The sequence below is a fragment of the Aquarana catesbeiana genome, linkage group LG02 (assembly GCF_042186555.1).
Source record: "Aquarana catesbeiana isolate 2022-GZ linkage group LG02, ASM4218655v1, whole genome shotgun sequence".
NCBI lineage: Eukaryota > Metazoa > Chordata > Amphibia > Anura > Ranidae > Aquarana > Aquarana catesbeiana.
The window spans coordinates 570,072,108-570,099,197 of record NC_133325.1 but is presented as its reverse complement, the minus strand read 5'-3'; the positions used below and the strand labels follow the sequence as shown (position 1 = coordinate 570,099,197).

At 41.7% G+C, this 27,090-nt stretch overlaps 1 protein-coding gene across 1 annotated transcript in view; it reads right to left on the bottom strand.

The window, feature by feature from the left end:
* IPO9 (importin 9) overlaps nt 1-27,090 on the bottom strand; it is a 98,791-nt gene that overhangs the window by 17,985 nt on the left and 53,716 nt on the right. Inside the window, exons 11-21 of the mRNA XM_073616075.1 lie at nt 24,378-24,476; nt 23,539-23,645; nt 22,504-22,643; nt 21,955-22,114; nt 21,651-21,877; nt 21,383-21,531; nt 11,320-11,448; nt 10,896-11,171; nt 10,640-10,806; nt 9,670-9,803; nt 5,539-5,667 (exon numbers count right to left, since the gene is read on the bottom strand). Of these exons, the coding sequence (XP_073472176.1) occupies nt 5,539-5,667; nt 9,670-9,803; nt 10,640-10,806; nt 10,896-11,171; nt 11,320-11,448; nt 21,383-21,531; nt 21,651-21,877; nt 21,955-22,114; nt 22,504-22,643; nt 23,539-23,645; nt 24,378-24,476 (1,717 nt within the window). The remainder of the gene's footprint in view (nt 1-5,538; nt 5,668-9,669; nt 9,804-10,639; nt 10,807-10,895; nt 11,172-11,319; nt 11,449-21,382; nt 21,532-21,650; nt 21,878-21,954; nt 22,115-22,503; nt 22,644-23,538; nt 23,646-24,377; nt 24,477-27,090) is intronic.

Below are 27,090 nucleotides of genomic sequence, written 5' to 3'. Positions count from 1 at the left end.
AACGTGGCTACATACAGAGGCCCAACATGCAGGGAGCACCTTCAGGTGTTCTGGAGCACCCAGGCCAATTCTGACATTTCTCTCCTACATGTAAAAATCATCATTTATTTGCTAGAAAATTACATAGAACCCCAAAACATTATATTTTTTTTTTAGCAAAGACCCTAGAGAATACAATGGCATTCGTTGCAACTTTTTATCACGCACGTTATTTGCGCAGCAATTTTTCGAACGCTTCTTTTTTTGGAAAAAAAACTGTTTTGTGCTTAAAAAAAAAAAAAAAAAAAAAAAAAACAGTAAAGTTAGCCCGATGTTTTTGCATAATGCGAAAGCTGAAGTTACGCCGAGTAAATAGATACCTAACATGTCACCCTTCAAAATTGCACACACTCGTGGAATGGTGCCAAACTTCGCTACTTAAAAGTCCCCATAGGCTACACTAAATTTTTACTGGTTACATGTTGAATTACAGAGGAGGTCTAAGGCCAAAATTATTGCTCTCGCTCTAACGTTCGCAGCGATGCCTAATGTGTGGTTTGAACACCGTTTCATATGTGGGCGAGACTTAAGTATGCATTCGCTTCTGCATGCGAGCACATGGGGACAGGGGCTCTTTAAAAAAAATCTTTTTTTTTATTGTTCATTTTACGTTATTTATTTCAGTTTGACACTTTTTTACAAAAAATAAATTTTTTGATCACTGTAAACATCCCTTGTAATAGGAATATGGCATGACAGGTCCTCTTTACAGTGAGATATGGGGTCAATAAGACCCCACATCTCACCTCTAGGCTGGGAAGCCTGAAATTAAAAAAAAAAAAAAAATCCTGGCTTCGATCGTAGCGGTGAGTCGGTAGAAGCACCGGAGGGGGGACATCCCCTCTCGCCCCCCGTAAGAACGATCAAGCAGCGGAACAGCCGCTCGTTCTTATGGTGTAGGGAATCGCTGGCTGAAAAAGCGGATATCTGAATGATGCCTGTAGCATTTTTTTTTTTTTTAAACACAAAGTCCATTTATACAATATTTCTAACACATAGCATGTACATACCAAAAATGACACCCAAAATAGATTCTCCTACTCCTCCTGAGTACGGCGATACCACATGTGTGAGACTTCCACAGCCTGACCACATACAGAGGCCGAATACAGCCGAGCATGGCTGGGTATGGCTGGGCACGGCAGAGTACGGCTGGGCACGGCAGAGTACGGCTGGGTATGGCTGGGCACGGCAGAGTACGGCTGGGTATGGCAGAGTACGGCTGGGTATGGCAGAGTACGGCTGGGTATGGCAGAGTATTGCAGAGTATTACGGGGTATTGCAGAGTATTACGGGGTATTGCAGAATATGGCTGAGCATGGAGGGATGGATGGCTGGATGTGACTGCAATTGTCACAGAGCAGCGCTGTGGGCACTACAGATCCAGCCCACAGCGCTGTTGCCATCCGATCTCTACCCCTCTCCTCTCACACTGTACCGATCAGTACACAGAGGGGAGAGAGGAACCAGCGTCATGACAGGACGCTGGTTTGTTTACAAGTGATCTCTCCGTCATTTGACGGAGCGATCACGTGGTAAACGGCCACGATCAGCGGACCCGGCGGTCACGGATGTGCTTGGGTGTGTGCCCCAGGGAGCGCGCAAGAGCGGGATTCTGGGAGGACGTGACTGTACACCCTCCCAGATTTATGCAACCGCCCTGTAGCCATCATTCGGCTATGGGCCAGTTGGCAAGTGGTTAAGGAGCACAATTCAACGATACGTGAACAAAAAAGGGCTGCATTGTTGAGCTACCAGAAGGAAGCCTTTACTGTGCCAATGCAACAAAAAAGCCAATGAGGCATGTCAAGATGTTGTTGGGCATATTGTAACCAGGCTTTTTTGTGGGACTTGTACAGAAAAGGCTTCTGTACTCGCGGCGGGGAAGATGCCAGAGGAGAAGACCGAAGGAAGACCAGAAGAACATGAAAGAAGCGGGGAGAGAAGAAGACATTAATAAAATGAATTGTCAAAAACTGGCTATTGTCTTTAACACTTTTTGTGAAATGGTAGGGGTACATTTGTACCCCATTACCAATTCACACGGGGGGGGGGGGGGGGATCTGGGGGTCCCCTTGTTAAAGGGGGGTTCCAGATTCCGATAAGCCCCCCCGTCTGCAGACCCCCAAACCACTGGGCAAGGGTTGTGGGGATGAGGCCCTTGTCCCCATCAACATGGGGACAAGGTGCTTTGGGGAGCTACCCCAAACCACACTCCCCATGTTGAGGCCCCTCCTCTTTTCCTGCAGCCTGCCAGTTTGCGTGCTCGGATAAGGGTCTGGTATGTATTTTGAGGAGGACCCCCACGCCATTTTTTTTTTATTTTGGCGCGGGGTTCCCCTTAAAATCCATACCAGACCTGAAGGGCCTGGTATGGAATCTGGGGGGGACCCCCACGCATTTTTTAAAATTTTGGTTCGGGGTTCCCCTTAATATTCATACCAGACCCGAAGGGCCTGGTAATAGACTGTGGGGGAATCCCATGCCGTTTTTTTCAATGACTTAGGTGTATTGCAAAGACCCGACAAAAAGCCGTACTTTTAAATGACTTTTTTTCCCTTTAGAAATGTAATTTTGCTTTCGGACTGTTGTAAACACGAGAAACATGCGCCACTTTACAGGCACCCTATAGACACCACCCAGGTACGAAATTTAAAGGAATATTTCACTTTTATTGTTTCACTTTAAGCATTATTAAAATCACTGCTCCCGAAAAAACTGACGTTTTTAAAACTTTTTTTGCATTAATACATGTCCCCTGGGGCAGGACCCAGGTCCCCAAACACTTTTTATGGCAATAACTTGCATATTAACCTTTAAAATTAGCACTTTTGATTTCTCCCATAGACTTTTAAAGGGTGTTCTGCGGCTTTCGAATTTGCCATAAACACCCCAAATTGTTCGCTATTTGGAGAACAGCCAATGTTCCAGTCAAACTCACGTTGGACCCGAACATAAAGCCCATCCCTATTGAACAGTACTGACTGGCATATTCAAGGCTTTGGATATCTTTTTATATACTTTTCCATCTTTGTAAAGTTTCATTACCCTGTTACGCAGGTCTTTTGACTGTTCTTTTCTACCTCCTCATGGTTCAGTGTCTAGCCTGCTTAGTGCATCCATGTAAGAGCTAACAAACTCATTGACTATTTATACACAGACACTAATTGTGAATTAAAAAGCCACAAATGTGGGAAATTAACCTTTAATTGCCATTTTAACCTGTGTGTGCCAGCTTCTGTGTCTGTACCAAGGCCAAACATTCCAGGGTATGTAAACTTTTGATCAGGGCCATTTGGGCGATTTCTGTCATTAGGATTTAAAAAGGATCCAAAAAACTATGTGATAATAAATGGCTTTATGTGATTGCTATCCTTAACCACTTCAGCCCTGGAAGAATTGGCTGCTCAATGACCAGGCCATTTTTGCGATAGGGCACTGTGTCGTTTTAACTGACAATTGCGCTGTCGTGCGACGCTGTACCCAAACAAAATTGACGTCCTTTTTTCCCCCATAAATAGAGCTTTCTTTTGGTGCTGTTTGATCATCTCTGCGGTTTTTATTTTTTGCACTATAAACAAAAAAAGAGCGGCAATTTTGAGAAACAAAAACAAAACATAATATTTTATACTTTTTGCTGTAATAAATCGCCCCAATTTTAAAAAAAAAAAAAAAAAAAAAAAGCTAAGTTCTTCCTCAGTTTAGGCCGATATGTATTCATATTTTTGGTAATAAAAATCGCAAAAAGCGTATATTGATTGGTTGTGCAAAAGTTATAGCGTCTACAAAATAGGGGATAGATTTATGGCATGGTAACGAGCATCGGCACCCCCACTGTGCAGCGGGCGCGTGCCTGCTATCCCACTTAAAGGGACCAACGTACAGCTACGACAGTTCACGGAATCGTGCCGACCTGCCGCAGTAGAATTATGGTGGCTGGTCGGCAAATGGTTAAATAAAAGACAGTTTTTTGGCATGATCAGTCATATTTTTAATATTAATGCCAAAATTTCACAATGCCAGGGTATGCAAACTTTTGAGCACAACTGTACATTGGGGTGTTTGCTTTCCAAAATGGGGTCATTTTTGGGTAATGCAATTGTCCTGGTGCTCCAGGGCCTTCAAAAATGTGATAGTCAGGAAACTAAATGTGTAATTTATGCTCCCAGAACACCCGACGGTGCTCCCTGCATGTTGGACCTCTGTATGTTGCCAGGCTGTGGTATCACCATACTCAGGAGAAGTAGCGGAATATATTTTGGGGTGTAATTGCAAGTTTACCTATGCCATGTGTGAGAAATAAACTTGTTAATATGACAATTTTGTGTAAAAAAAAAAAAAAAAAATCTTCATTTCCCCAAAAATTGTGGGCAAAAAATTGCAACTTCAAAAAAAAACTCACCATGTCTTACTAAAGACCTCTTTACAAAAAGGGGTCTTTTGGGGGATATTTGTACCGTTCTGACATTTTAGGGCCTCAAGAAATGAGATAGGCCATCATTAGATCAGGTGTGATGAATTTTCAGTGATATGTAGCATAGCTTGTAGACACTAACTTTCACACAAACCAACTATCATACACTTACCAGGATTATTTACCAAAGACATGTAGCAGAATACATTCTGGCTTAAATTTGACAAAATTAGATTTTATTTTAAAACAGAAGGTAGAAAATTACCGTATTTATCGGCGTATAACACGCACATTCATTTTAAGAGGGAGGTTTCAGGAAAAAAACTTAAATTTTAAATAAGGAACTTTAAAGCAAAATAAGGGTCAGTGCCCATCTGCAGCCTCACCATTGCCATCAATGCAGCCTGATCAGTGCCCATCTGCAGCCTCACAAGTGCCATCAATGCAACCTCACCAGTCCACATCAATGCAGCAGCCTCACCATTGCCATCAGTGCAGCCTGTTTGATGCCCATCTGCAGCCTAGAAGGGACAGGGAGGGAGGCGGGACGAGCGCCGACAGATTACATACAGTGAGAATCTCCTATGATAGACAGAACAGTGGTCCAATGGCGGCCCGGGAGACGGGACTTCCTATTACAGAGGCCACCAAGTAAACAGGAGTTTCTCACTGTATGTAATCTGATGACGCTCGTCCTGCCCCCTTCCCTGTCCCCTCTGAGGCAGCTAAAATTGAAGTATTGGCGTATAACACGCTATTTGCACCCGATTTTCACGGTGAAAAAGTGAGTGTTATACGCCAATAAATACAGTATTTATTTTTTCAAAATTTTTGCTATTTTTTTCGCTTATATCGCAAAAAATAAAAACCCCAGTGGTGAATAAATACCACCAAAAGAATATAGTTTGTCTTTTCAAAGTAAAAAGTAAAATTAAGCGTCTTCTTTTTTGCCCCAAAGTATTTCCCACAGAAATAGACCATCTAAAATTTTCTTTACCATTTAAAAGGAGTTACAGGGAACGCATCTAGCAAATAATGGCAGCAATTCACAAATTCCCCCATAGCAGCAACCGAGGAAATCTTACCTCCATTACCCTGGGCCCACTCCTCTTCAGTCTGCCTTGTAGCATTAGCTTCAATGACATTTGACAGCTCATTAATTATCAGTTTATAGATCTTAACCAGTAAGGGTATGGTTGTAAAACGTTGAGGATCTACGAAAAAATACAACCAAAAAGTGATGCAGACTTTAACAAAAATTGTACAGTACAAAAATATCTACGTCCGATTTGATCTGTTAATAAAGTAACATTAGTCAGAGACATTCACAATGAAAACCACAATCATAGATGACATGTATATATGGAGAAATTTGGAGCAGATTTGCAGGATTGAAAGGGGAAAGAAAAAAAAAAAAAAAAAAAAAAAAAAAGCATAGCTGTCACCCTTCACACTGACAAGGTTATGAGAAAACGTGTACCACACTGCAAGACAGTGATGCAACTATCTGCACAATATTAAAGCCTGTATGTTTAATGTCCCTTTAACCTCTTAAAAACTGCCCACCGCACATATACTGTGGCAGGGTGGCTCTATTGCGTGTACCTGTACGTTGTTTCATGCAATAGATACTGTGGGTGTGCGCCAAGCTGGACCAAATAAACTATGCACTGCATTAACAGATGCACTTGCTGGGCATGCTGTATTAACTGTATGTAACCTCAGCTACATACAATTATGCAGCTCTGTGTTCCAGCGATGGGATGAGATCTTCCAGTCTTACTCATAGAACAAAATTGGAGTTGGGCTGAGCGCTGGCCAGCCATTCACAGGAAGCATTGTATTCTATGAATAAATGCAAAGCTTCCTCCGATTTGCTCAGGTGGAGGTGTGGGCGGATAAAGTCACAATCGCCGCCTCATCCAAAAGATGAAGCTTTGCATTCATTCATAGTAACAAAGCGGTCCATGAATGGCTGAGCAGTGCTTAGTCCCAACTTTTTGTTCCAGGAGTGAGATGGAAAGTTCTCTTCCCACTGCCGAAACACAACGTTGTACTGGTACGTAGCTGAGGTTACCTTCAACTCATCCAGCAAGCGCACCTGTTAGCGCGGTAAATTGTACGTTTGGCACAGACTAAAGATTCACTGTGGCTGGGTGCCTGTGTGCAGGTGTAGCCTGAGAAGGTATGTGAAAATGTAGCTATAAATAAGGCACATACATCATAATTTTTTATATTTTTTTAATTATATCCCTGTTTATTCTGATGTACTCCAACAAAATGACTTTACAGGTAAAAACAAAAATCCAATTTTCTCGATTGTAAATGATAGGATCCTTCTTCATATCTGTTACAATAAGGATGTTACAAGCCACTGAACATTAGGGGAGGGCAACACAGCAACAGGCCTCAAAATCAAAATGGGTTAGAACCTTACAAAGCAGTCTGCAAGACCCTCAGACCAAAGGCTGTGTCCACAGAGGCCCAGGTAGCAGACTTACAAAATATTAGCCGGAGGAAATCTACATCCAGCAGAGCATCTCAAACACCTCTTGAAGGCCCCACTCCCCCAAATTCAGTTGCTGACGACTGGAGAATTCCACCTGTCATGGCTGGGAAAGCCGAAGGAGCCAAAAGATTAAGAGTCCAAATTAATTTATTAGTTTGCACTAAAAAAGAAAAAGCCAATGCATTTCGGAGGTCAAAGAAACTCCATCAGGGCTTCCTTTAAAATAAGAACCTTGATTGGACCAAAAATAGAGATTTCCTGAGTGAATCTGTGTAGGGAATCCAATTGCTGGATTGGAAGAGTAACTGGCCTGCAGTATCTGCATGAACAAAGGCTGGGCCATGTTCAAGACCAGGCCCAAATATTCCAGCCATTAAGTTGGCGCCAAGGATGGTTTTTAGAGGTTCAGGACCCACCTGCATATTTCCAGAGTTGGCACTGTTCAATGAACACTGGGCTTCAGGACTGGAACAGAATGCTACTGAGCAGCAGATCGTCCAAGTATCCTACAATGAAACACCCAGGGTTTGCAGGAGACCCATGACCAGAGCCAACACTTTGCTGAACAACCTGGAAGTGGATAGCCCAACACAGCAGGGCTGCAAACACAGTATCAATCCTCCAGAAGAACCTTTGGTGAGGCTGGAAAATCAGCATATGCAGATAGGCATCTTGGATTTCCACTGACACCTGAAAATCTCTCTGCTGTAGGCAGGTGATAACCAAATGGACAAGGGCTATCGGGAATTTTTGCACTCGAAGGAAGAGTCCTTTCAGATCTAAAATTGGACAAACGTTGCTGTTCAGCTTGGGAGCTGTAATGAGGTTGAATCCATGAAACTTCTCCCCCTCTAGAAGCAGAGCGGTCAATCCTAGTGAGAGCCGACGTTTGAGTGCATAAAGCGTAAAGGGGGATAGCTCTGAAATTTGTTTGTAACCCCAAGTCTCCACACTGTGGGCCCAATCATCCACAATCTCCCTTGACTAAATTTCCACAAAGGCCAGTAAATCGCACCTACCTGAATGAGTGGGGGCAGCCCTAGGAAGACGACTTGTCTCTAGGGGTGCAGGTTTCTGAAGACTTATGTCTTTTTGCAGAACCGGGAGTTGGGCTCGGGCTTAGGGCTCAAGACCTGTAACGGATGAAAGAAATGCTTTCTAGAAGTAGAAGAAAGTGTAGGCTTCTGCACTTTGCCTTTTTCTTAAACCGTAACAAGGTACTTTTACCCAGTTTTACCTTTTGGATGTAGTCATCTAATGCAGGGCCAAATAAATGTGGGGAAGGGAATCATCCAGGTACCTACTGGACTTGGTGGTGCAGGTTTAGAGTCTCTATCTGGCACCATCAGTACAGCCCAGACCTTGAGGGCCTAACACACTCCAACACTGGTTGAAAGTCTGCCACCACTAGCTAATAAAGCTTTCAGGTGCTTGTCTATAGCATCCTTAAAAAGACTTCTACTTGATTAATTGGAACAGTCAGGGACCTGTTGAGATGGGAAACTGCTGGCTGGCATACTCAATTTCTTGAAAGACTTCCTTTCCACAGGATGTTGTTGAGCAAACCATTTTGGTGGAATGATTACCTTCACAGGGTGAGCTCAGTCTGCATACAACTTATCAGTTAAGTGAGGCTGTACTAGGATGTATTGGGGGGTGCTGAGGCAGCCACAACACCATCCTGGTAACTTTAGGAGTAGTAGGAGTTTATGCTTATACCAGTTCCAGAAGGAATCCACAAAAGCCTTTTGAGTTTCAAAACCGGACCCTGAGATTCTTCATGAGTAGTCACCTCAGAAAAGGCTTTTATAGCTTATTCCAATTCCTGGGACTCTGCTTTTCTTCCACATCATCTTCCTGTGGTTCTTCAGCAGGCTTCAGCTCAGTTAAAGAGGGAAAAGAGATAGTTTCAGTTTGTGACCCACACAATCTAAATCAGAAAGAATGTGCCCCAAGATGTAGTGGAAAAACCAAACATGTGAAGGGATTCAGAGCCATATGATCAAGCTGACCTCTGGAGAGTTCCTCTCTATCTGATAAAAGGAAAATGGGAACTGCTCCCCTATTTTTCCCCATCTCTATGCCATCGCTGTAACATTGCCTGCTGGCAAGGATTTATGGACACTGACGGTTAAGTCCAAGGTCAGCCAAGAAGGGCAAGTGTAAATAACACCAGTCAATTGTACAGGGTCCAATGTCGAGGCAAAAGATCAATGGGAAATTGAGTATTTGTGCAGAGACTGCAAAGGCATGACCATCGCTTAAAGACAAAAAAAAAAAGAGGGAGGCTGTGCTGAGCTGGGAGGGATTATGCCTGGAGGGTGATTCCTGCCTTTTTTGCCGCTGTTCAATCAACTGGGGGTGGGAACATAACAATGCCTATCGGATATGAAGATGCCCTGTGATATACGACAGAGAGATACATGTTAGCTTTGCCAGAATTTGAGCTATCTTCTGTGAACTACAAACCCCTCCTCCCTATATAACAGAAATTATGAGGTTTGAATTGCAAATAGGGGAACTCCTTCATAAATACAGTACAGGCAACATTCTCACCCTAGGACAGGAAGTGTGTTAATGGAAGGATCACTGTGTAAAGGTGAACAAAAAAATGCCTGAAAAAAGAATACATCAAAGGACTCATAAGCTACAGTATAGTACATTTTTGCTTTTGGCTTGTATATGCTTTAAAAAGGTCAGAACATACTTCTGGAAGTTTTAGATCTGGTGCGGATTCCTTCTTCCATATCAAATACTTCATCTCCCTTTACTTTAATATCTTGCAGTCTCTTGTCATCCATTGTAATGCCATATTGGAGAATCTTGCACAAAGCCACTGAACTATGAAGGCAAGAAAGACACATTATGGAGAGAACACAAACTGCAATTCACAGAAATTTGTAGGTAACCCGCTTAAAAAAATAACCATACCTCCCAACAGTAGTAACTGGAAAACCATATCAAGCAAGAGCTGATGATCAATAGTAGCTAAACATCATAAATTAATTCACTGAAATGTTAAAAGCTGAAGACAAAAATATTTCCTAGATAAAAAAAAAGTGTCAAAACTAGGAGGTGCACCGAATGGAAATTTTTGTCCCGAAACTGAAAATGCAGGATGCACTTGGCCGAAAACCGACCGTTTTAAAAAAAAGATACATATTTTTATGTAGAATTGTATTATGTTCAACTTTTCAATATCATGAATTTAAATTAATATTAATTTATTGTCAGCCATTATTGGCACCTTTAACCCAAAAAAAGCTCAAGAAAAAACGTATCCCTTTAAAAATTCTATGCATGTCTTTAAACTGGTCCGTTGCGGTGTTAAAAATCCTGCTTGCTGCATTTTTAGTCAGTTAAAAGTCTGAACCAAAAACACACCTTCCTACTGATGTGCATTGAAAACGCAGCAAGAACGCATCAATTATGCACCTGTGTTACATTTTCGATGTGGTTTTTGAGTCACGTGACCTATGAAAAACACACCATAAGCATAGTAAAATCGCAGTGCAGTTTTGGTGCCATTATCGGCAAAATGCCGATAACATTTTCAGCCACCGAAATTTCGGTGCATCTCTAGTCAAAACAGACTGTCCAACATTCTACCATGCAATACAGGTTATAGGAGGTGAACAGAATCACAATTCAAATGCTATAAACAAAATCTCACTCACCTGACTTTGCCTTCATATTGCCCATAGAATAAATGTTGTCGACTCATCCATTCTGTCATTACAAATTCTAGAGCTGGTTTACCAGTTGGCCCAGGCAGACTGCAAAGGAACTCAAGCAAAGGCTCCAGTTGAGAGTTTGCTAGATGTGCAAACACCATAATTAATGACTGAAAAAACATGTAAAAAATTGTCAATTCCTAGAAGTACATGCATACAATAGCTATAGTGTACTGACAAAGATCTGTTCCTGTATTACCTGCATGACACTAAGCGTCTCTGCTTGCTGCATCTTGCTTAGGATAGCTCGCAATATTTGGTCCAGATTTTCTCCCAGTTCACGTCCAGCCTTAGAAATTAGGGTAGAGACAAGGCGCCCTACAAATGCTGCAGTGAATTCAGAAGTGCGAGGATCCAGTAGCTGGCTAACTACTTGCATAACATACCAAAGACCACTATGACCCTGCTCATCCTGCCATTGTGCAATCTGCTCCAATGCAACAGAAACGTAGGCTCGAAGACATTCACCACCATTCTGAAAACAGAAGATGCAATAAATCCTAGGTTTCAACACCATATCACAACCAATGGTCCTTATGTAAATATAGCTATTCCACCCCATAGCCTCCAAATACTATAGGTTTGGTCTCAAGAAATGCTAACCTCAACAATAAAAGGAGTACCTGCATAGTTGTATTGTCGTCTGTACGTAGGGTACACTGGGCAACTGCAGGAAAAGCCTGGCAGATGAGAAGCTCTGAAAGAGGTGGCTTGGTGTTCCTCACAACTGTGGTCAAAATATCAATTGAAGTCTGCAGAAAAAATAAAAAAAATAAAAATGGTGAGAAAGTATATGTCTTTGTAAAAATTCCACATTTGTCACAGCTTTCACATATAATATATATGTGTTACTAGTTAACTGAAATCAGTACCAAACAAAATAACCTTTGACAATTGCTTTATAGCAGGTCACAGTTACATGTGTTTTAAACGTCATGCGAGCGGCAGCTTTTGTGAGTTGCTCTTTATCACAATTGAAATTGACCTGAATAGCTAAAAAAAGTTTATAATATTAATAATTCAGTGTGTTTAAACAAATTTAATGGTCCATGCTTAAATATTTATGAAGGAAACTGTATAACCGATTTTCTTCATAATCAAACTTTTGAAAAGAGGATTTCATACAGAAAAGCCAAATCCAACACACTGCAATGTACATATTAAATACATTATGCTATAAAGAGGTGTAACAAATTACATATTTAAGATACCCATCTGTAATGGTCATCAAGCCAAATCCCTACCATCCATTGGTTATGAGCCTTTCCAGGGCAATAAGTCATTCACCACAGCACCTAGACATATTTATTGCTGCTAGGCCACAAGTTAAAGTGTTACTAAACCCACAACAGTAAAATCAGTCTGTATATGCAGTAAAGCATGCTTGTTATACTCACTATGGAACTTAAGGGGTTAATCCCCTGCACTGTGTAAAAAGGCTGTTTGATTCAGTCTTCTCTGATCCTCCCCTTATTCTACAGTCCCCAATCCATCTCAGTTACATAGTAGGTCATAGTAGGTAAGGTTGAATAAAGACAACAGTCCATCCAGTTCAACCTTTGTTGGTGTGTGTGTGTGTTTGTGCAGATAATCATTTCCCATATCCCTGTATATTGTGTTCGCTAAGATGCACGTTCAAGAGTCTTTTAAAACTATCAATACTTCCTGCTGACACCACAGATTGTGGAAGAGTTACACATCCTTACCGTCCTGACAGTGACGGTTAAACCGCTTCTCTTCCAGTCTCATTGTGTGGGCCCGTGTCTTTTTACACTCTCTGGGACTAAAAAGCTTCATACTTACGCTGGGATCACCATTAAGATATTTGTATATTGTGATCATATCTCCTCTCAAGCGTCTCTTCTCCAGGGAGAATACATTTAGTGCTTATAGTCATTCCTCGTAATTGAGGTCCTCCAGTCCTCATATGAATTTAGTTGCAATTCTCTGGACTCTCTCCAGCACATCCTTTCTGAGGATTGGTGACCAGAACTGGATGGAATACTCCAGATGTGGCTGAACCAGTTTTTTTTTTTTAAGCAGCAGAATAATCGTTTTATTTCTGAAGTAAATCCCCTTTTAATGCATGCTAATATTCTGCTGGCTTTGCTTGCTGCAGCTTTGCATGCTATTGCTCTGTCTGTTTTCTTCTAGGACCTCCAGATCCTTCTCCATCCTGAAATCCCCCAGGGGTTCTCCCCTAGTAACTTATGGTTATATTTTTAACCCCCAAGCGCATTACATTTTAAGTTAAACTTCATTTGCCATCTAGTTGCCCACTCCATTAATTTATTCACGTCCTCTTTTACGGTTTCTATATCCTGCTGTGATGCTATTGCTTTATTTAGTTTTGTGTCGTCAGCAAATACTGAGATTGAGCTATTTATCCCATCCTCTATATCATTTATAAATAAAACAAAAATAATGGACAGGCTAAATATAAGGACTAGAACGGCATCCAAATTTTGTAAAAAGTATCAAATAATATTTATTATACAATAAAAATTTCACAGGTATACATATCAAAAAAATATACAAAACACAAAAACTGCACATAAAAACATATCCAAAACCCATCTAGTATTCCTTGAATACAGATTCTTGGTGGCTCACCTATGGTGGAGCACAGCAAGTTGCAGTAAATTGAAAGCAGTTTGCGTTTTGCAGGAGATAACCCGCTTCTTCACGAAAAGTTTCAGCAAGAACACTGAAAATGGAATGGTACATATATCAGTTAAAGCTTCTTATTTGAATAAAATGGGCTGGGTGACCAGCTGTTATTACATACCTCACAGTTAATAGTCAAAAACATCAAAATAGAAACACATTGAATAGGGACTATCTTGGAAAACAAGGAGGACCGTCCTGTGACATTATATGAGTGACAATGACCATTTGTAGGAGGACCATTCAATGTGTTTCTATTTTGGTGTTTTTGACTATTAACTGTGAGGTATGTAATAACAGCTGGTCACCCAGTACATTTTATTCAAATAAGAAGCTTTAACTGATATATGTACCATTCCATTTTCAGTGTTCTTGCTGAAACTTTTCCTGAAGAAGCAGGTTATCTCCTGCAAAACCCAAACTGCGTCGAAAGTACAGCAACTCGCTGTGCTCCACCATAGGAAAGTCACCAAGAACCTGTATTCAAGGAGTACTAGATGGTTTTGGTGATGTTTTATGTGCAGTTTTTGTGTGTTTTGTATGTTATTTGATATGTATAAATGTGCAATTTTTATCATATAATAAATATTTTTTGATACTTTTTACAAAAATTGGGTACCGTTATAGTCCTTATATTTAGCTTGTTAGGGTCCATTATTTTGTATATCATTGATTAGGATGAGGTACCAGACCTACATGGTCTATCAAATGAGGGTCTCTCTTTGAGGCGTTCCTCCCAATTTCCTATTTTTCATTTATAAATACAATAAACCACTTCAGCCCCGGAAGAATTTACCCCCTTCCTGACCAGAGCACTTTTTGCGATTCGGCACTGCGTCCCTTTAACTGACAATTGCGCAGTCGTGCGACGTGGCTCCCACACAAAATTGACGTCCTTTTTTTCCCACAAATAGAGCTTTCTTTTGGTGGTATTTGATCGCCTCTGCGGTTTTTATTTTTTGCGGTATAAACAAAAATAGAGAGAGACAATGAAAATGGAAAAAACGCATTATTTTTTACTTTTTGCTATAATAAATATCCCCCAAAAATATATTAAAAAACCTATTTTTTTCCTCAGTTTAGGCCGATACGTATTCTTCTACATATTTTTGGTTAAAAAAAAAAAAATCGCAATAAGCGATTATTGATCGGTTTGTGCAAAAGTTATATATATATATATTTTTTAAATGGCGGTGATCAGCGATTTTTATCGTGACTGCGACATTATGGCGGACACATCGGACATTTTTGAGACCGTTGTCATTTATACAGCAATCAGTGCTATAAAAATGCACTGATTCCTGTGTAAATGACACTGGCAGTGAAGGGGTTAACCACTAGGTGGCAGTGTAGGGGTTAAGAGTGTCCTAGGGGCGTGTTTCTAACTGTCAGGGGGATGGGCTGTGTGCGAGACGTCACTGATCTCTGCTCTGATGACAGGGAGCAGAGATCGAGTGACACTGTCACTAGGCAGAACGGGAGATGCTGTTTACATCAGCATCACCCCGTTCTTCCTCCCCGTGAGGCGATCGCGGGTATCCCCGCGGCGATCGAGTCCACGGGACCCGACTCACGGAGCTTGCTGCACGCCCGCTGGCTGCCTCTTAAAAGGGCAACGTACAGGTACGTGGTTTTGCCTGTACGAGCCCTTCTGCCACAGTATATCTGCGTGAGGTGGTCGGCAAGTGGTTAAACAGAATTGGTTCCAGGATAGAACTTTGGGGTACCCCACTAACCACTATAGACCATTCTGAGTACACGTTATTTTTTGCCACCCTTTGGACATGCCCCTGTAGCAGTTTTCTAACCAACAAACCCTATGGTCCATACCCACAGACCTCAATTTGTAGATTAAGCTTTGTGGGGGACTATATAAAATGCTTTTGCAAAATCCAGATACATCACATCTACCGGCCTACCTTAGTCCAGATGGCAGCTCACTTCCTCGTAGAATGTTAACAGGTTGTTTGGCAAGAATGACCTTTCGTAAACCCATGTCAATTACTACTAATAATACTGTTTTCATCAGTAAATTCTTGGCTATGGTCCCTTATCATTCCCTCAAATAGTTTACAAAACTACCGATGTTAGACTGACTGGCCTGTAGTTTCCAGGAATATATCTCTGCCCTCCTGAGAGTACAGAGACTTGGGGGGCATTCTGCATGTGCTCAGTTTGGTGTGTATTGCTAGAGTGTTTTTGTTTTTTTTTTTCTTGGGAGGGTGCATGTGATCAGCACAAGGCCAATCGGTACTGTCCAGACAGAGGGTCAGGGGTCCTGCAGCCTTATAGGACAAATCAGAGTAGAATGAAAACTTCTCCTACAAGCTTTAACCAGACACTGATAGAAGTCATAAAGCTGCTATATACTGCTGATCAGAAAAGGTATTTAGCTATTTCTATTTACTAACATTATTGCATTACCATGTTCTGTGTACTGTGGGAGATCAGATATAGTGAATGCAGGTTCCTGGGTTTAGTAACACTTTAATATTATGATACTGAGGTTTTACTTCAGGTTTACATTAGAAAAGGCACTATACAAATACCAGTGGGGGAAACAGATGGAAAGATGACAGCACCATGAACTGAATGTTGAGTAATTTGTAAACAATCATTTAATTATCAAGTGGTGACTGAATAAATCCTCAGGTACATTTTAAAAAAGCCCCTTGTGTCTGAAATATCTTTAACGATTATTCAGTTCATTATGAGGAACCTTTAACTGCTTAAAGACCACCCAACGTACATATACTGCGGCAGGGCGGCCCTTACGCGCAAAATCATGTACGCGATTCCTTTTTTCGGGTCTGGGGCGCACATGCGCCGATAGATCGCCGTTCTGCTTGTAAAAAAAAAAAAAAAAAACAGAACTTGTGTTTCTGCTAAGCAGGAACATGAATCTGTCTTTCTTCAGTTAAACCATACCCCACACAGGAAGAAAGCACAAACAGGGAACACAGTCAGCCCTTTGATTGCCCCTGATATTAACCCCTTGTCTGCCAATGTCATTAGTGCAGTGACAGTGCTTTTTTTTTTAGCACTTATCCCCAAAAAGTGTCACTTGGCATCAGATTTGTCCACCGAAATGTCGCATCCCCACTAAAAATCGCTGATCGAGGCCATTACTAGTAAAAAAAAAAAAAAATCCACAAATCTGCCACTATTACTGTTTGTAATACACTGAGAACAAAGGCAGTCTCCTCCATGTTCTTGACATCCACCTGTTAAAAACCAGGGTGGATGTATAAACTTAAAAGACCAAATAGCGGTCTTGCACACCTGGACCACCGACACCTGACGGGAGATGGCCCAACATACTCCCACACATCTGGTAGAGAATCTCTCCCCAGAAAAAAAAAATTAGATTTTGCCCATTAAAACCATAAGCATCATTGATAAACTGGCAGATCCACTGCTAAACATTCGACCTGGATGCCGCCTGCTCTTCCTGGGCTCTTCTGGCTGCACAAATCAGGATTCCTGACCTGTGCCAACAACTCAAGTAAACCCTGAGCGTCTGAACTACCTCTAGAGTAGGTAGCAATCTTTCCCCATGCCGACTGTGGATTAGGAGAAAAATAAAAATGCAAGACACTGTCCTGATTCAAGTGAAAACTAGAAACCACTGTAGGCAATAGAGATGGAAGAGGACGCAACATCACCTTATGATGTGAGACCAAGAACAGCTCCTTGTAAAATAGTGAAGTGATAGTCTCTTATCTCGGAAGATGGCTTCTTGGGTTGCTAACAGTCTCCCAATTGGTTCAAAAAAATGGCCTCTGCAAAGACAGGCCAGAGCGAATACCAGTCCCAAGGACACAAGAGTGGCCCAACATGTGGCACCATCTATGCTACATGCTGTATGAAGTATGAATCCAGGAGTGAGAAACAGCCTCTGGAAAAAATGGATAGGGGTGAACTTCAACCCTTATTGGTACTTAAAGCCAATCTCCTTTCCCCTACTGATTGGAGAAAGAAAAGAAAAATTTCCCACTCATATTCCTGTGGATGGCACTTCCTGGCTTCCCCCAGGAAAAAAATATTTCCAAGTCCTGTAATCGAGGTTCCCTAAAACCAGCTTCCAGGGCTCAACAGTGTGGAGATACAGGACTCAAGGCCATTAGGTCCCGCTGGACTGGGAGTGTTCAAGGAGCGACCCCCACAATCCTTGCTATGTCAGCGTACCAAGCCCTCCTGGGCTAATTCGGCTAACACTATTATCAGTGTTACCACCTCGCGGATTCTTCGCAAAAGATGTGGGAGAAGTCTAAACAGAGGGAAAAGCATCAAATAAGGGAGAACTGGTCCCTAAGGTGTTACCAGTGCATCTGCCCCTATTGCCGGTGGGACTTTCGACCCAGATACAACCTGTTCCCACTTGCTGTAGAACTTGGAGTCTAGTAGATCCACCTGCAGAGTTGACCCTGCCATTATTCTACACCTGGAGTATGAACTAGTGATAGAGACAGCACTTGCACTGTCTCAGACAGAATGTGGTTCACCTTCCTGAGCCGCATGACTCCTGGTGGTTGATATATATGCCTGCAAAGTCATTACCGGATTACACCTACAACTGGTTTGTACCAATATCCAGAGCAAGGCGTACTGGCCAAAAATCCAAGTTATCGATGGGCAGTATTTTCTCCTCTGGAGACCAAGTCCACTGAACTATAGACACCCTCAAACCAACTGGAGAAGCTGGCAGTGTCAGTGTTTATCTTCCCCATCCCTTCTCGAGATTTCAAACCATCAACCAGCAATTTTAGCTCTGCAATACCCCAGGAACAGAGCCCTCCGGAAATCCAATGCCTTGATCTTCATGCTCCAGACAGAGGGAATAATCCTCTACAAAAGACCTGGAGTAAGGCTGTACGTAGGGAACATGCCTTGACCTAGATACAATTTCCTACTGCAGAAATGTATCAAAAGGAAAATCTGGAACAGATTGCTTCCTGAACAAAGATTATTGAGGTAAACTGAGATTGGCACATATGCGTTTTCATCAAGTCCAGTATTGGGCTGGGAGCTTTGTGAACCCTTGGAGCTGTGGCCAGCGCAAAGAGCAGAGTCACAAAAATAAAAAGAAGACGACTTTGCACTGCAATTTGCAAAAACCCTTGATGAGCCTGGAAAAAACGGCACATGAAGATATGCGTCATTGATGACTATGGACCCCGAAATCTACCTCTCGCAGAAGTCAACACTAAATGGACAAAGCCTATCTGAAACAAAAGGATGTCCAGTGTCTTAAGCTCTAAGCTAGACCCTACGTCCCCATTTGGTTTTGGGAGCACTACCAGTTGAGGGTTTTTTTTTTTTTTTAAATAATGAGCCCATACCTTCTGCTTCAAGAGTCAAATGCAAGGCAAAACACTGACGGCCAAAAGAGGCGTACCTAACCCACCCAACCAAGCTTCTGCTGGCTAAATATGGAGCAAAACCACCCTAAGATCTTCTTGCCTAAGATAATATCAAAACACAGCAGCCTCAGATGCCTCCCTCACACAGGTGGGGGGAAAAGCTTACAGCATCTGGTATTCCCAGGCAGTCTCACATCCATATACTAACCAGGCTTGATCCTGCTTAGGCTTCGATCAGGCCTGATCAGGGAGATGCGGCCTCAGTCCATCTGATGAAAAATTTATGTGTCAGCAAAATACTGCAATGCCAAACCCCACAGTGTCTCAGTTGCATCTGACACTACTGTTCATTGGGGGATGTGGAAACCGCCAGATCACTGAACCTGAGAGCGGTGGCACCTGCCTCCCCTGGCTGCCTCTCCTTTCTGGAACCATTTAACTGGTTTAACAGGTAAATAATGTAGCAACTATATTAGCCAGCCTAACACAATCCTCCAAGCATGCAGGCCTAAAATAATGTTTCTTTACCGCTAAGCCACCCCACGTATGCAAGTATACAGGTACCCAGGCATGCCGTTATGTAGGTACCCAAGTATGCAAACATGCAGATATACAAGTATTCTTGCCATTCATGCATTTATGTATGCAGCTCAAGGCAAATAAGCACATATGTATGTATCCCAAGGCAATTAAGCACCTATGTATGTAGTCTTAGGCAACAAAGGACATATGCATGTAATCCTAGGCAAATAAGTACACATGTATACAGCTTAATGTAAACAAGCACATATGTATGCAGTTTCATGTAAATAAGAATATACAAATGCAGTACAAATGAAAACATTGTCAGTATGCATTTAAGCGTAATGCATTTATGGAGGCATGCGTTTATGGATGTAAGCATGTGCTTATGCAACTATGCGATTAGGCAAAACAGGAAAGTGTGCGTCCATGTAAACACGCATTTATGCAATTTGTGCCCATGGAAACATGCATTTACGCAATAAGCAAGCATGCGTTTATGCAACATATTTGGCAACACGCATCCATGCAAACATATATAAACATGCATCTTTATGCAACCATTATCTTTATGCAAAAACATGTATATTTATGCAAACGTGTTTTAGCAACCATGCCTTTCAGCAACCGTGCGTTTTAGCTAGTTTGCAAGCATGCCCTGCTTAACTGCACTTGGCTCCATACTAGTCCTGCAGGATTAACCAAGCACATATGCATCCTCTATGCTGTTTCAGAACAGCAAAAAAAAGGAAAAACAAGCTTCTGCAGACCAAACGTACATTATACTGGAGACAACTTCTTAAAATGCACCCAGGCTTTCCAAATGTGTATATTTAAACATGCATTTAAGCAACAAGTTTGCAAGCATGTATACTACACTGCACCTGCCTTCCGAGCAGTCAACATCACTTTAAAGTGAACTGCTATCCATCCAGGGGTGTATCAACTTACAGTTGCACAGTCCCCCCAGATAAGCAGTAAATATGCAGCATATAATCATGACTTGTCTGACACACAGTTCTCCCATAGTAAGTAGTCACACTTTGTTAGTATCCATGGGCTGCTGCTGTCTCCAGAGTCCCCGCTGTCCACATGGCAACATGGCCGCCCTTCCACTTCCTGCCTTTATGAAAATAGGCCATACTGAGCAAGCCTGCGCCCTCTAGTGGCTGGAGGAGAAACAGCAGCCCACACGACTAAAAAGTACACATCATGATTAAACAGCACACTGCCCCCAGTGGCCACCGGGAGGACAGTCAGATCTCTCTCTTTTTTTTTTTTTATAAAGAGAAACTGCAAAAAATGCAGACTTACCATTACTGCTACAGGACTCTGAACATAACAGGAGTCCAATCTTTACCCATCACGGCGAGCTTTATTATAAAAAGACCTTCAGAGACTGGGTCCCCCTTAATCTGGGGTCCACTCAACACACCAACAAACACTGCACAGGGTTTCATTACACAGGGTCCAGCGCCATAAGGCTGCATTACAGGCAAAACCTTGAGGAACCTTCTCTTCTTCCAATAAGACTCGGGTACCATCCATTTTGGCTGATAGCTTTTTCAAATGGATCCGATTGAAGTCTATGACTCTTAACAGAACTGTTCAGACCTCCAAGTATGCTCCAAGATCACATGTATCAACATCAGTGATCACCACCTTATAGACACTGGCGAAAAAACTGAGGTACTTCCTGTGTAGGAGGGGTTATATAGGGGAGGACTTCTTGTTTGATTGATTTACCAGTCTCCATTCACCAGTAGGTGGCGTATAACCCGGATAGTAATGACTGCTCTATGTCCCATGATGTACGATAAAGAAAATGGCCTGGTCAGGAAGGGGAACCTTCCGGAGGTAAAGTGGTTAAAGAGATTAATGAACACTAGAGAAAATAAATTGCTAAAAAACACAAATTGCACTACCCTAATTTGTATGCACATCATTAATTTAGACCCAAGCTTTGATATTATCATGATTGTGTAGTTGGTAATCCATGGGTAGAATAGTATACTTCTGTATATAATGAAAAAGCCGTAATCATTTATCACAACTAAACGTTTTTTAAAAAACATGGAGATATATAAAATTACCCAGATAACAGGCATGCATTTTGGTTCTTGTAAGAACTCACCGCACAGAGACCACTTGGGATCTTCTCAGCAGGAGCCTGCATTATGCTGACCAATGTGGGAATAAGCCTCATCTGCATAGCACTCTGACATCCCTCTATTTGAGCAAGCTCTTTAAAAATATCTTGTGCCAAAGAAGCAACAACAGGATCTGAAAACCAAAATGAAGTTGAAAAAAAAAAAAAACCACAATCACAACACTTTACGTTAGCTAGACGAGATCATGACTGCTAACCAATGTTAATTAAATTAAACTCACACATTACTTACCATTGCTATACTTGAGGAAAATGGCGATTGTGAAAGGGCAGATTTTGGATTCAGCATTGGCTGTAAACACTGGATCCACACTGCAGACAATGCAAAGTGTTTCCATTACAAGATTCAGAACTTCAGATGTGAACTGGGCTGCCAGGTGGATAAGTCCATCTACCACACTGGGCAGGAATGGCTGGAGCACATGAGTGCTTTCAGAGATCTTCAGCTGATCACAGTATCTACAACCAACAATGGACAACTAAGCAAAGAAAAGTCTAAATCTTTGGACTGAAATAAAAAGTTAACATTCTCTTACCCCCAGATAGCCCGGACGGCAGATATTCTTACTGAGGGTGGTTGGTTATCATGCAGCCCACTGACTGTGGCCTGAAGAAACTGCTGTATTAGCTCTGGTGACATTGCAGCTGTAAATCTACTGGCAGCCCAAAGCGAACGTCCCAAGAGAAAAGGAGAAACTGACAGGGAAACAGAAAAATATACAACTAGTAACTTACACTTAATGTCATGTTTAACATTCCTCATATAACCATTATACATTCCTTAACATTTTCCGTCATGGTAATGCTCAAAGCAGGTAGTTGGATATTTTTGAGCATTACCACTATGACTATTAATGTTTACATTGATCTTCCAATGTTACTTCAACTTACGCTATTTAGTCTGCTGATTTCTAGTGTTATGCAAAGTACAACAATCTTGGTAAACATGCAAGCTCATAGGGACCTGAGGACCAGGTGAGAAACACTGCTAAAAGCAAAGCTGACAGATGAGACAAGAGATGAAAAAAAAACATAAGTGGTTAACTATTGGTTTTGTTATATTTTTTCACCTGCAAGTTACATACCTGAAAGATTAAGGTCTGCAAGAATGACACCAGTTAAGAAGCCAGGCATGTCAAACTGAACTCGTCCACTTTGCACACCATCTATTATTACAGACTTCACTGAGCCCAAGGCTAACATGCAAGCCTCGTGTATCTTCCACCTGCACAATCACAGCATGTTTCTGTTTATATCAAATTCAAAGCATAGTAAACATACAATAATATTCAGTTTATTTACTTTTTACAAATACAACTGACTGTGCATACTCCACACACACACACACACGGTCAGCCCAAATAGCATCTGCTGTGCCGTAGTGTGATCAGCATTTTACAAGCCTTTGCCCTAACATTAAAGCTGAATTTTCAGTTACATATTCAGGTGACAGAAAGCTTACAATGCTCCAAGATATTCTATAAACCTTTTCATCGTTGGCAGTACTTTTCCCGCCACACCAAAATAAACTGAATATTACACAAATTTTTCCTTATCTTGGCTTAGCTACTAGAATGACAGTTTCCATAGATGGATACTTATCTCACTATCTGATAGGTAGTTTTGGTTGGTAAATATGCCTAAATAATGCTGACAGCTTTAAATGTTTACACATTACTTAGGTATTATTAAATATCATATAGGAGCTGAAACATTAAAAATGTATCACTATTGTCCTTATTGTGATTTTCTGAATAAGTTTGGTATGGGACATGTATGCCCACCATAAAAAATGTAATTGGATTATTAAGTAGTTTTGTACACATTTTCTTTCCTTAATTCATTCTGGTCAGAACTAAAACATTCAATCAAAAAAAAGGAATTTTTTTGCCAGGTAAATATGAAATATTGCACATACATATTTTGTATTCTATTCAGCCAGCAAGGCAAGTGTTAGCCTTCCGTGCACGTTTTTCATTTTCTTCTCAACTTCTGTTTTTTTTTTTTTTTTTTTTTAAGCCTGTCTACAGAGCTCAAAAATTCAAACAGTAATTTACAAGCATAGTAAATCAGTCAGCGTAACCCCCCCCCCTTTTTTTTTAAATATAAGCAATATTTACCAGTGCTCTCCCCCCTGGCTCTTAATCTGTTCGGCCTCCTGAAGATGACGAGTAGCAGCTGCAGCAAGTGCAACTGCACTCTCATTTTGAAATTCACTGGATACTGCCTAGAAGTGAAGGGAAAACATAAATAGTTTTCATATTATGTACAGTCGTAATAGTCAGGTAATTGCACAAGTGGTGGGTAGTCAGTCTACAAAAAACAAATCATTACTATGGTAAGTTTATTTCTTGCTGCACTGTACTAATAAAATTCTCTAAAGTACATATTTATCTACCTAGAGGAAGGTAAGGCTCTCTTGGATGTGGGTCCCCTTGGTTGATGGAGATAACCTACCTGGTGCTCTGTGGCGAGCTGGCTCTACAAACCTCCCCGTCCTCCCACACTTTTTTTCTTCTCCCTCCCTTCCTACCCTTTCTTTTTCTCTTCTGGTCTTTCGCCAACATGAAAACTTAGGCAGTTTTCCAATGCACAGCGGTACCAAACAACGGCCCCATGCTGGGATTCTTATCTGGGTGCTTCTTTAGGACACATCAGGTTAATGCCTGACTGGTAATGTTCACCCCCTTCCCTTTTTGGGCTGGGATGGAATCATTGTTGACTATTTACATATTTTTGATGGATCATATTGGTTTATTTATTATACTCCTCTGACCTAGGTTACTGTATTGGAAATTAGATACTGATGGATCCTTTTTGTACTTCCATATTAAGGTGTATGGACACTTGTATAATTTGGAAAATTACCTTCTTTTCTAAGATAAAAAAATTTAAAAAATAAAAGAAATTTCTCTTAAGTACTGTTGTACTCAGTACATTTGCAATGCATTTCACTCACCAGCAAAAGATCCTGGGCAGCTATGCGGACAGTGTATGAAAACGTGTCATCATCTTCATCTTCAACAAACTGCTGAGGATTTGCAGTCCACACCTTTATCTAGAAAAACAACATAAGGGCGATTTAGTTATGATCTTAGCAACAGAGCTAGCATTTGACCCTTGCTCAATTCTAGTTGTGTTTTTTTTCCCGTTACATAGCTATAACTATTCAATTTCTAAACAAGGCACTGAGGCTTAGCAGTAGATTTCCAATCACTGCACACCATATCTATTGTACTTAGGCCTCAAGTACACTGCTGCTGGTAAACAGACGTTCAGAGGCAGTTGGCTCCTTTTTTCAGCTGCCCCTGAACTCATCCAATGTTATCTTATGTGTACATGTACACAGGTTCGTTTAATGTCATTTTTAGGCAGTTGAGTTTGGAGGCCATTTTGGAAAGCAAAAAAAAAAAAGGAGTTCAGACGCTGAGTTTAGAGGCATTTCAAGGACTAAACGCTTTTAAACACGGTAACTCGCGTTTAGTCGCGTTTTGTTTACAGGCGTTTTTTTCATTTTTGGCCATTTTGAAAAAAATAAATAAAAAAAATAAAATAGGATTTTTATTACAGCTTACCTGTAAAATCCTTTTCTTTGAGTACATCATGGGACACAGAGCCTAAGTAAGTAATTACTTAATGGGTTATAGGCCACCTCCAGGTGATGGACACTGGTATACCCAATCCAAGAAGTTCACTCCCTATATAACCCCTCCTCCTTCCAGGAGCACATCAGTTTTTGTAGCAAAGCAAAAAAGAGGGGAGGGACCTCTGTGTCCCATGATGTACTCCAAGAAAAGGATTTTACAGGTAAGCTGTAACAAAAATCCTATTTTCTTTATCGTACATCACGGGACACAGAGCCTTAAGTAATTACTTAATGGGATGTCCCATAGCAATGCTACTTAAGGGGAGGGAGACACAACACGGAGGGTACACCCAGACTTGAGGCCTGCAGCACACTACGCCCAAAGGCTAAAACCTCATACCTCCTTACATCCAGCTGATAAAATTTTGTGAATGTATGCACTGAGGACCAAGTTGTGGCCTTACAGATCTGAGCCATGGAGGCCTGATGATGCACTGCCCCAGAAGCAATAACTGTCCTGGTAGAGTGCGCCTTAACTTAAAAAGGGGGAATCTTACCCCTTAAATCATACGTTTTGAATTATCACTTGCTGAATCCACTTAGCGACAGTGGATTTCGATGCTGCCTGTCCTTTCTTAGGACCCTCTGGCAGAATAAATAAGGACATCAGTCTTACAAATCTGAGCAGTTGACTTTTCTTCCCTGGAACATGGTTTTGGAAAAAACAATGGCAGGACAATATCTTGGTTCAGGTGAAAACCTGAAACCACTTTTGATAAAAGAAGTCTGGATGAGGGCGTAACACCACTCTGTCCTCATGACAAATCAAATATGGCTCTTTACAAGAAAGAGCAGACAATTCCGAAATCCTCCTTGAGGATATAGCAACCAAAAAATACCAACCTCCTTGTCAGAAGGACCAGGGGAATATGTTGTATTGCTTCAAATGGCTGTTTTTGTAACACAGACAAAACTAAGTTCAAGTCCCAAGAGCTCAAGGGAGGTTTGACGAGCGGAATAAGCCACGTTACCCCTTGTTTAAAACCCCAGACTAAAGAATGAGTAGCAAGTGGTCTTTGAAATAAGACCGATAAAGCTGAGACTTGGCCCTTAATAGTGCTCAAGGCCAATTTCATTTCTACCCCTATTTGTAGAAAGGCAAGAATTCTGCCTATGATATATCTCCGAGGGTGCCAACCCTTGGATTCACACCAGGAAACATAAGCTCTCCAGACTCTATAGTTCTGGAAGCTGGCTTCCTTACATTAATCAGGGTAGAGTTAACTGACCCGGAAAGCTCACGTTTCTTCAGAATGTGGGTTTCAATAGCCAAGCCGTTAAATTTAGAGACCATAAGGAAGGATGGAATATCGGTCCCTGTGAGAGCAGATCTGGCCGTAGTGGGAGGGACCATGGGCCCTCCACTGCCATCTTTACGATTTCTGCATACCATGACCTTCTGGGCCATGCTGGTGCCACCAGAATTACCATCTTTCTTTCCAGCTTGATCCTGCAAAGAAGTTATGGCAGCAACCGAATAGGGGGGGAATGCATAGCTCAGTGGGAACTGATCCCACGGGGTCACCAACTCATCCGTTCCGCATACAAATGGATCCCTTGTTCTGGCCACAAAGTTGACCAACTTCATGTTGAACCTGGAAGCTAGAAGATCTGCGTCCGGAGTCCCCCATCTTTGGCAAACAGCCCGAAATATGTCGGGGTGAAGAGACCATTCCCCTGGGAATAACTGCTGGCGACTTAAGTAGTCCGCCTGCCAATTCTGTACTCCTGGAATGAAGACTGCCGAAAGGCACGGAACATTCCTTTCTGCCCAAGTTAGAATACGGTTCACCTCTCTCTGTGCTAAAGTCCAGGCCTTTAGAGCCAGATGTACTGCCTGAATCTCTAGGATATTGATGGGCAAGGTTCTTTTGGTTCTTGACCACTGTCCCTGGACAGTTGTCTTTTCTAGTACAGATCCCCAGTCTGAAAGGCTGGCATCCGTCGTTACCACTTTCCAGATGACTGGTCTTAAGGATTTTCCTTTCAGCAGGTTCTGGGTTAGTAACCACTAATTGAGGCTTTG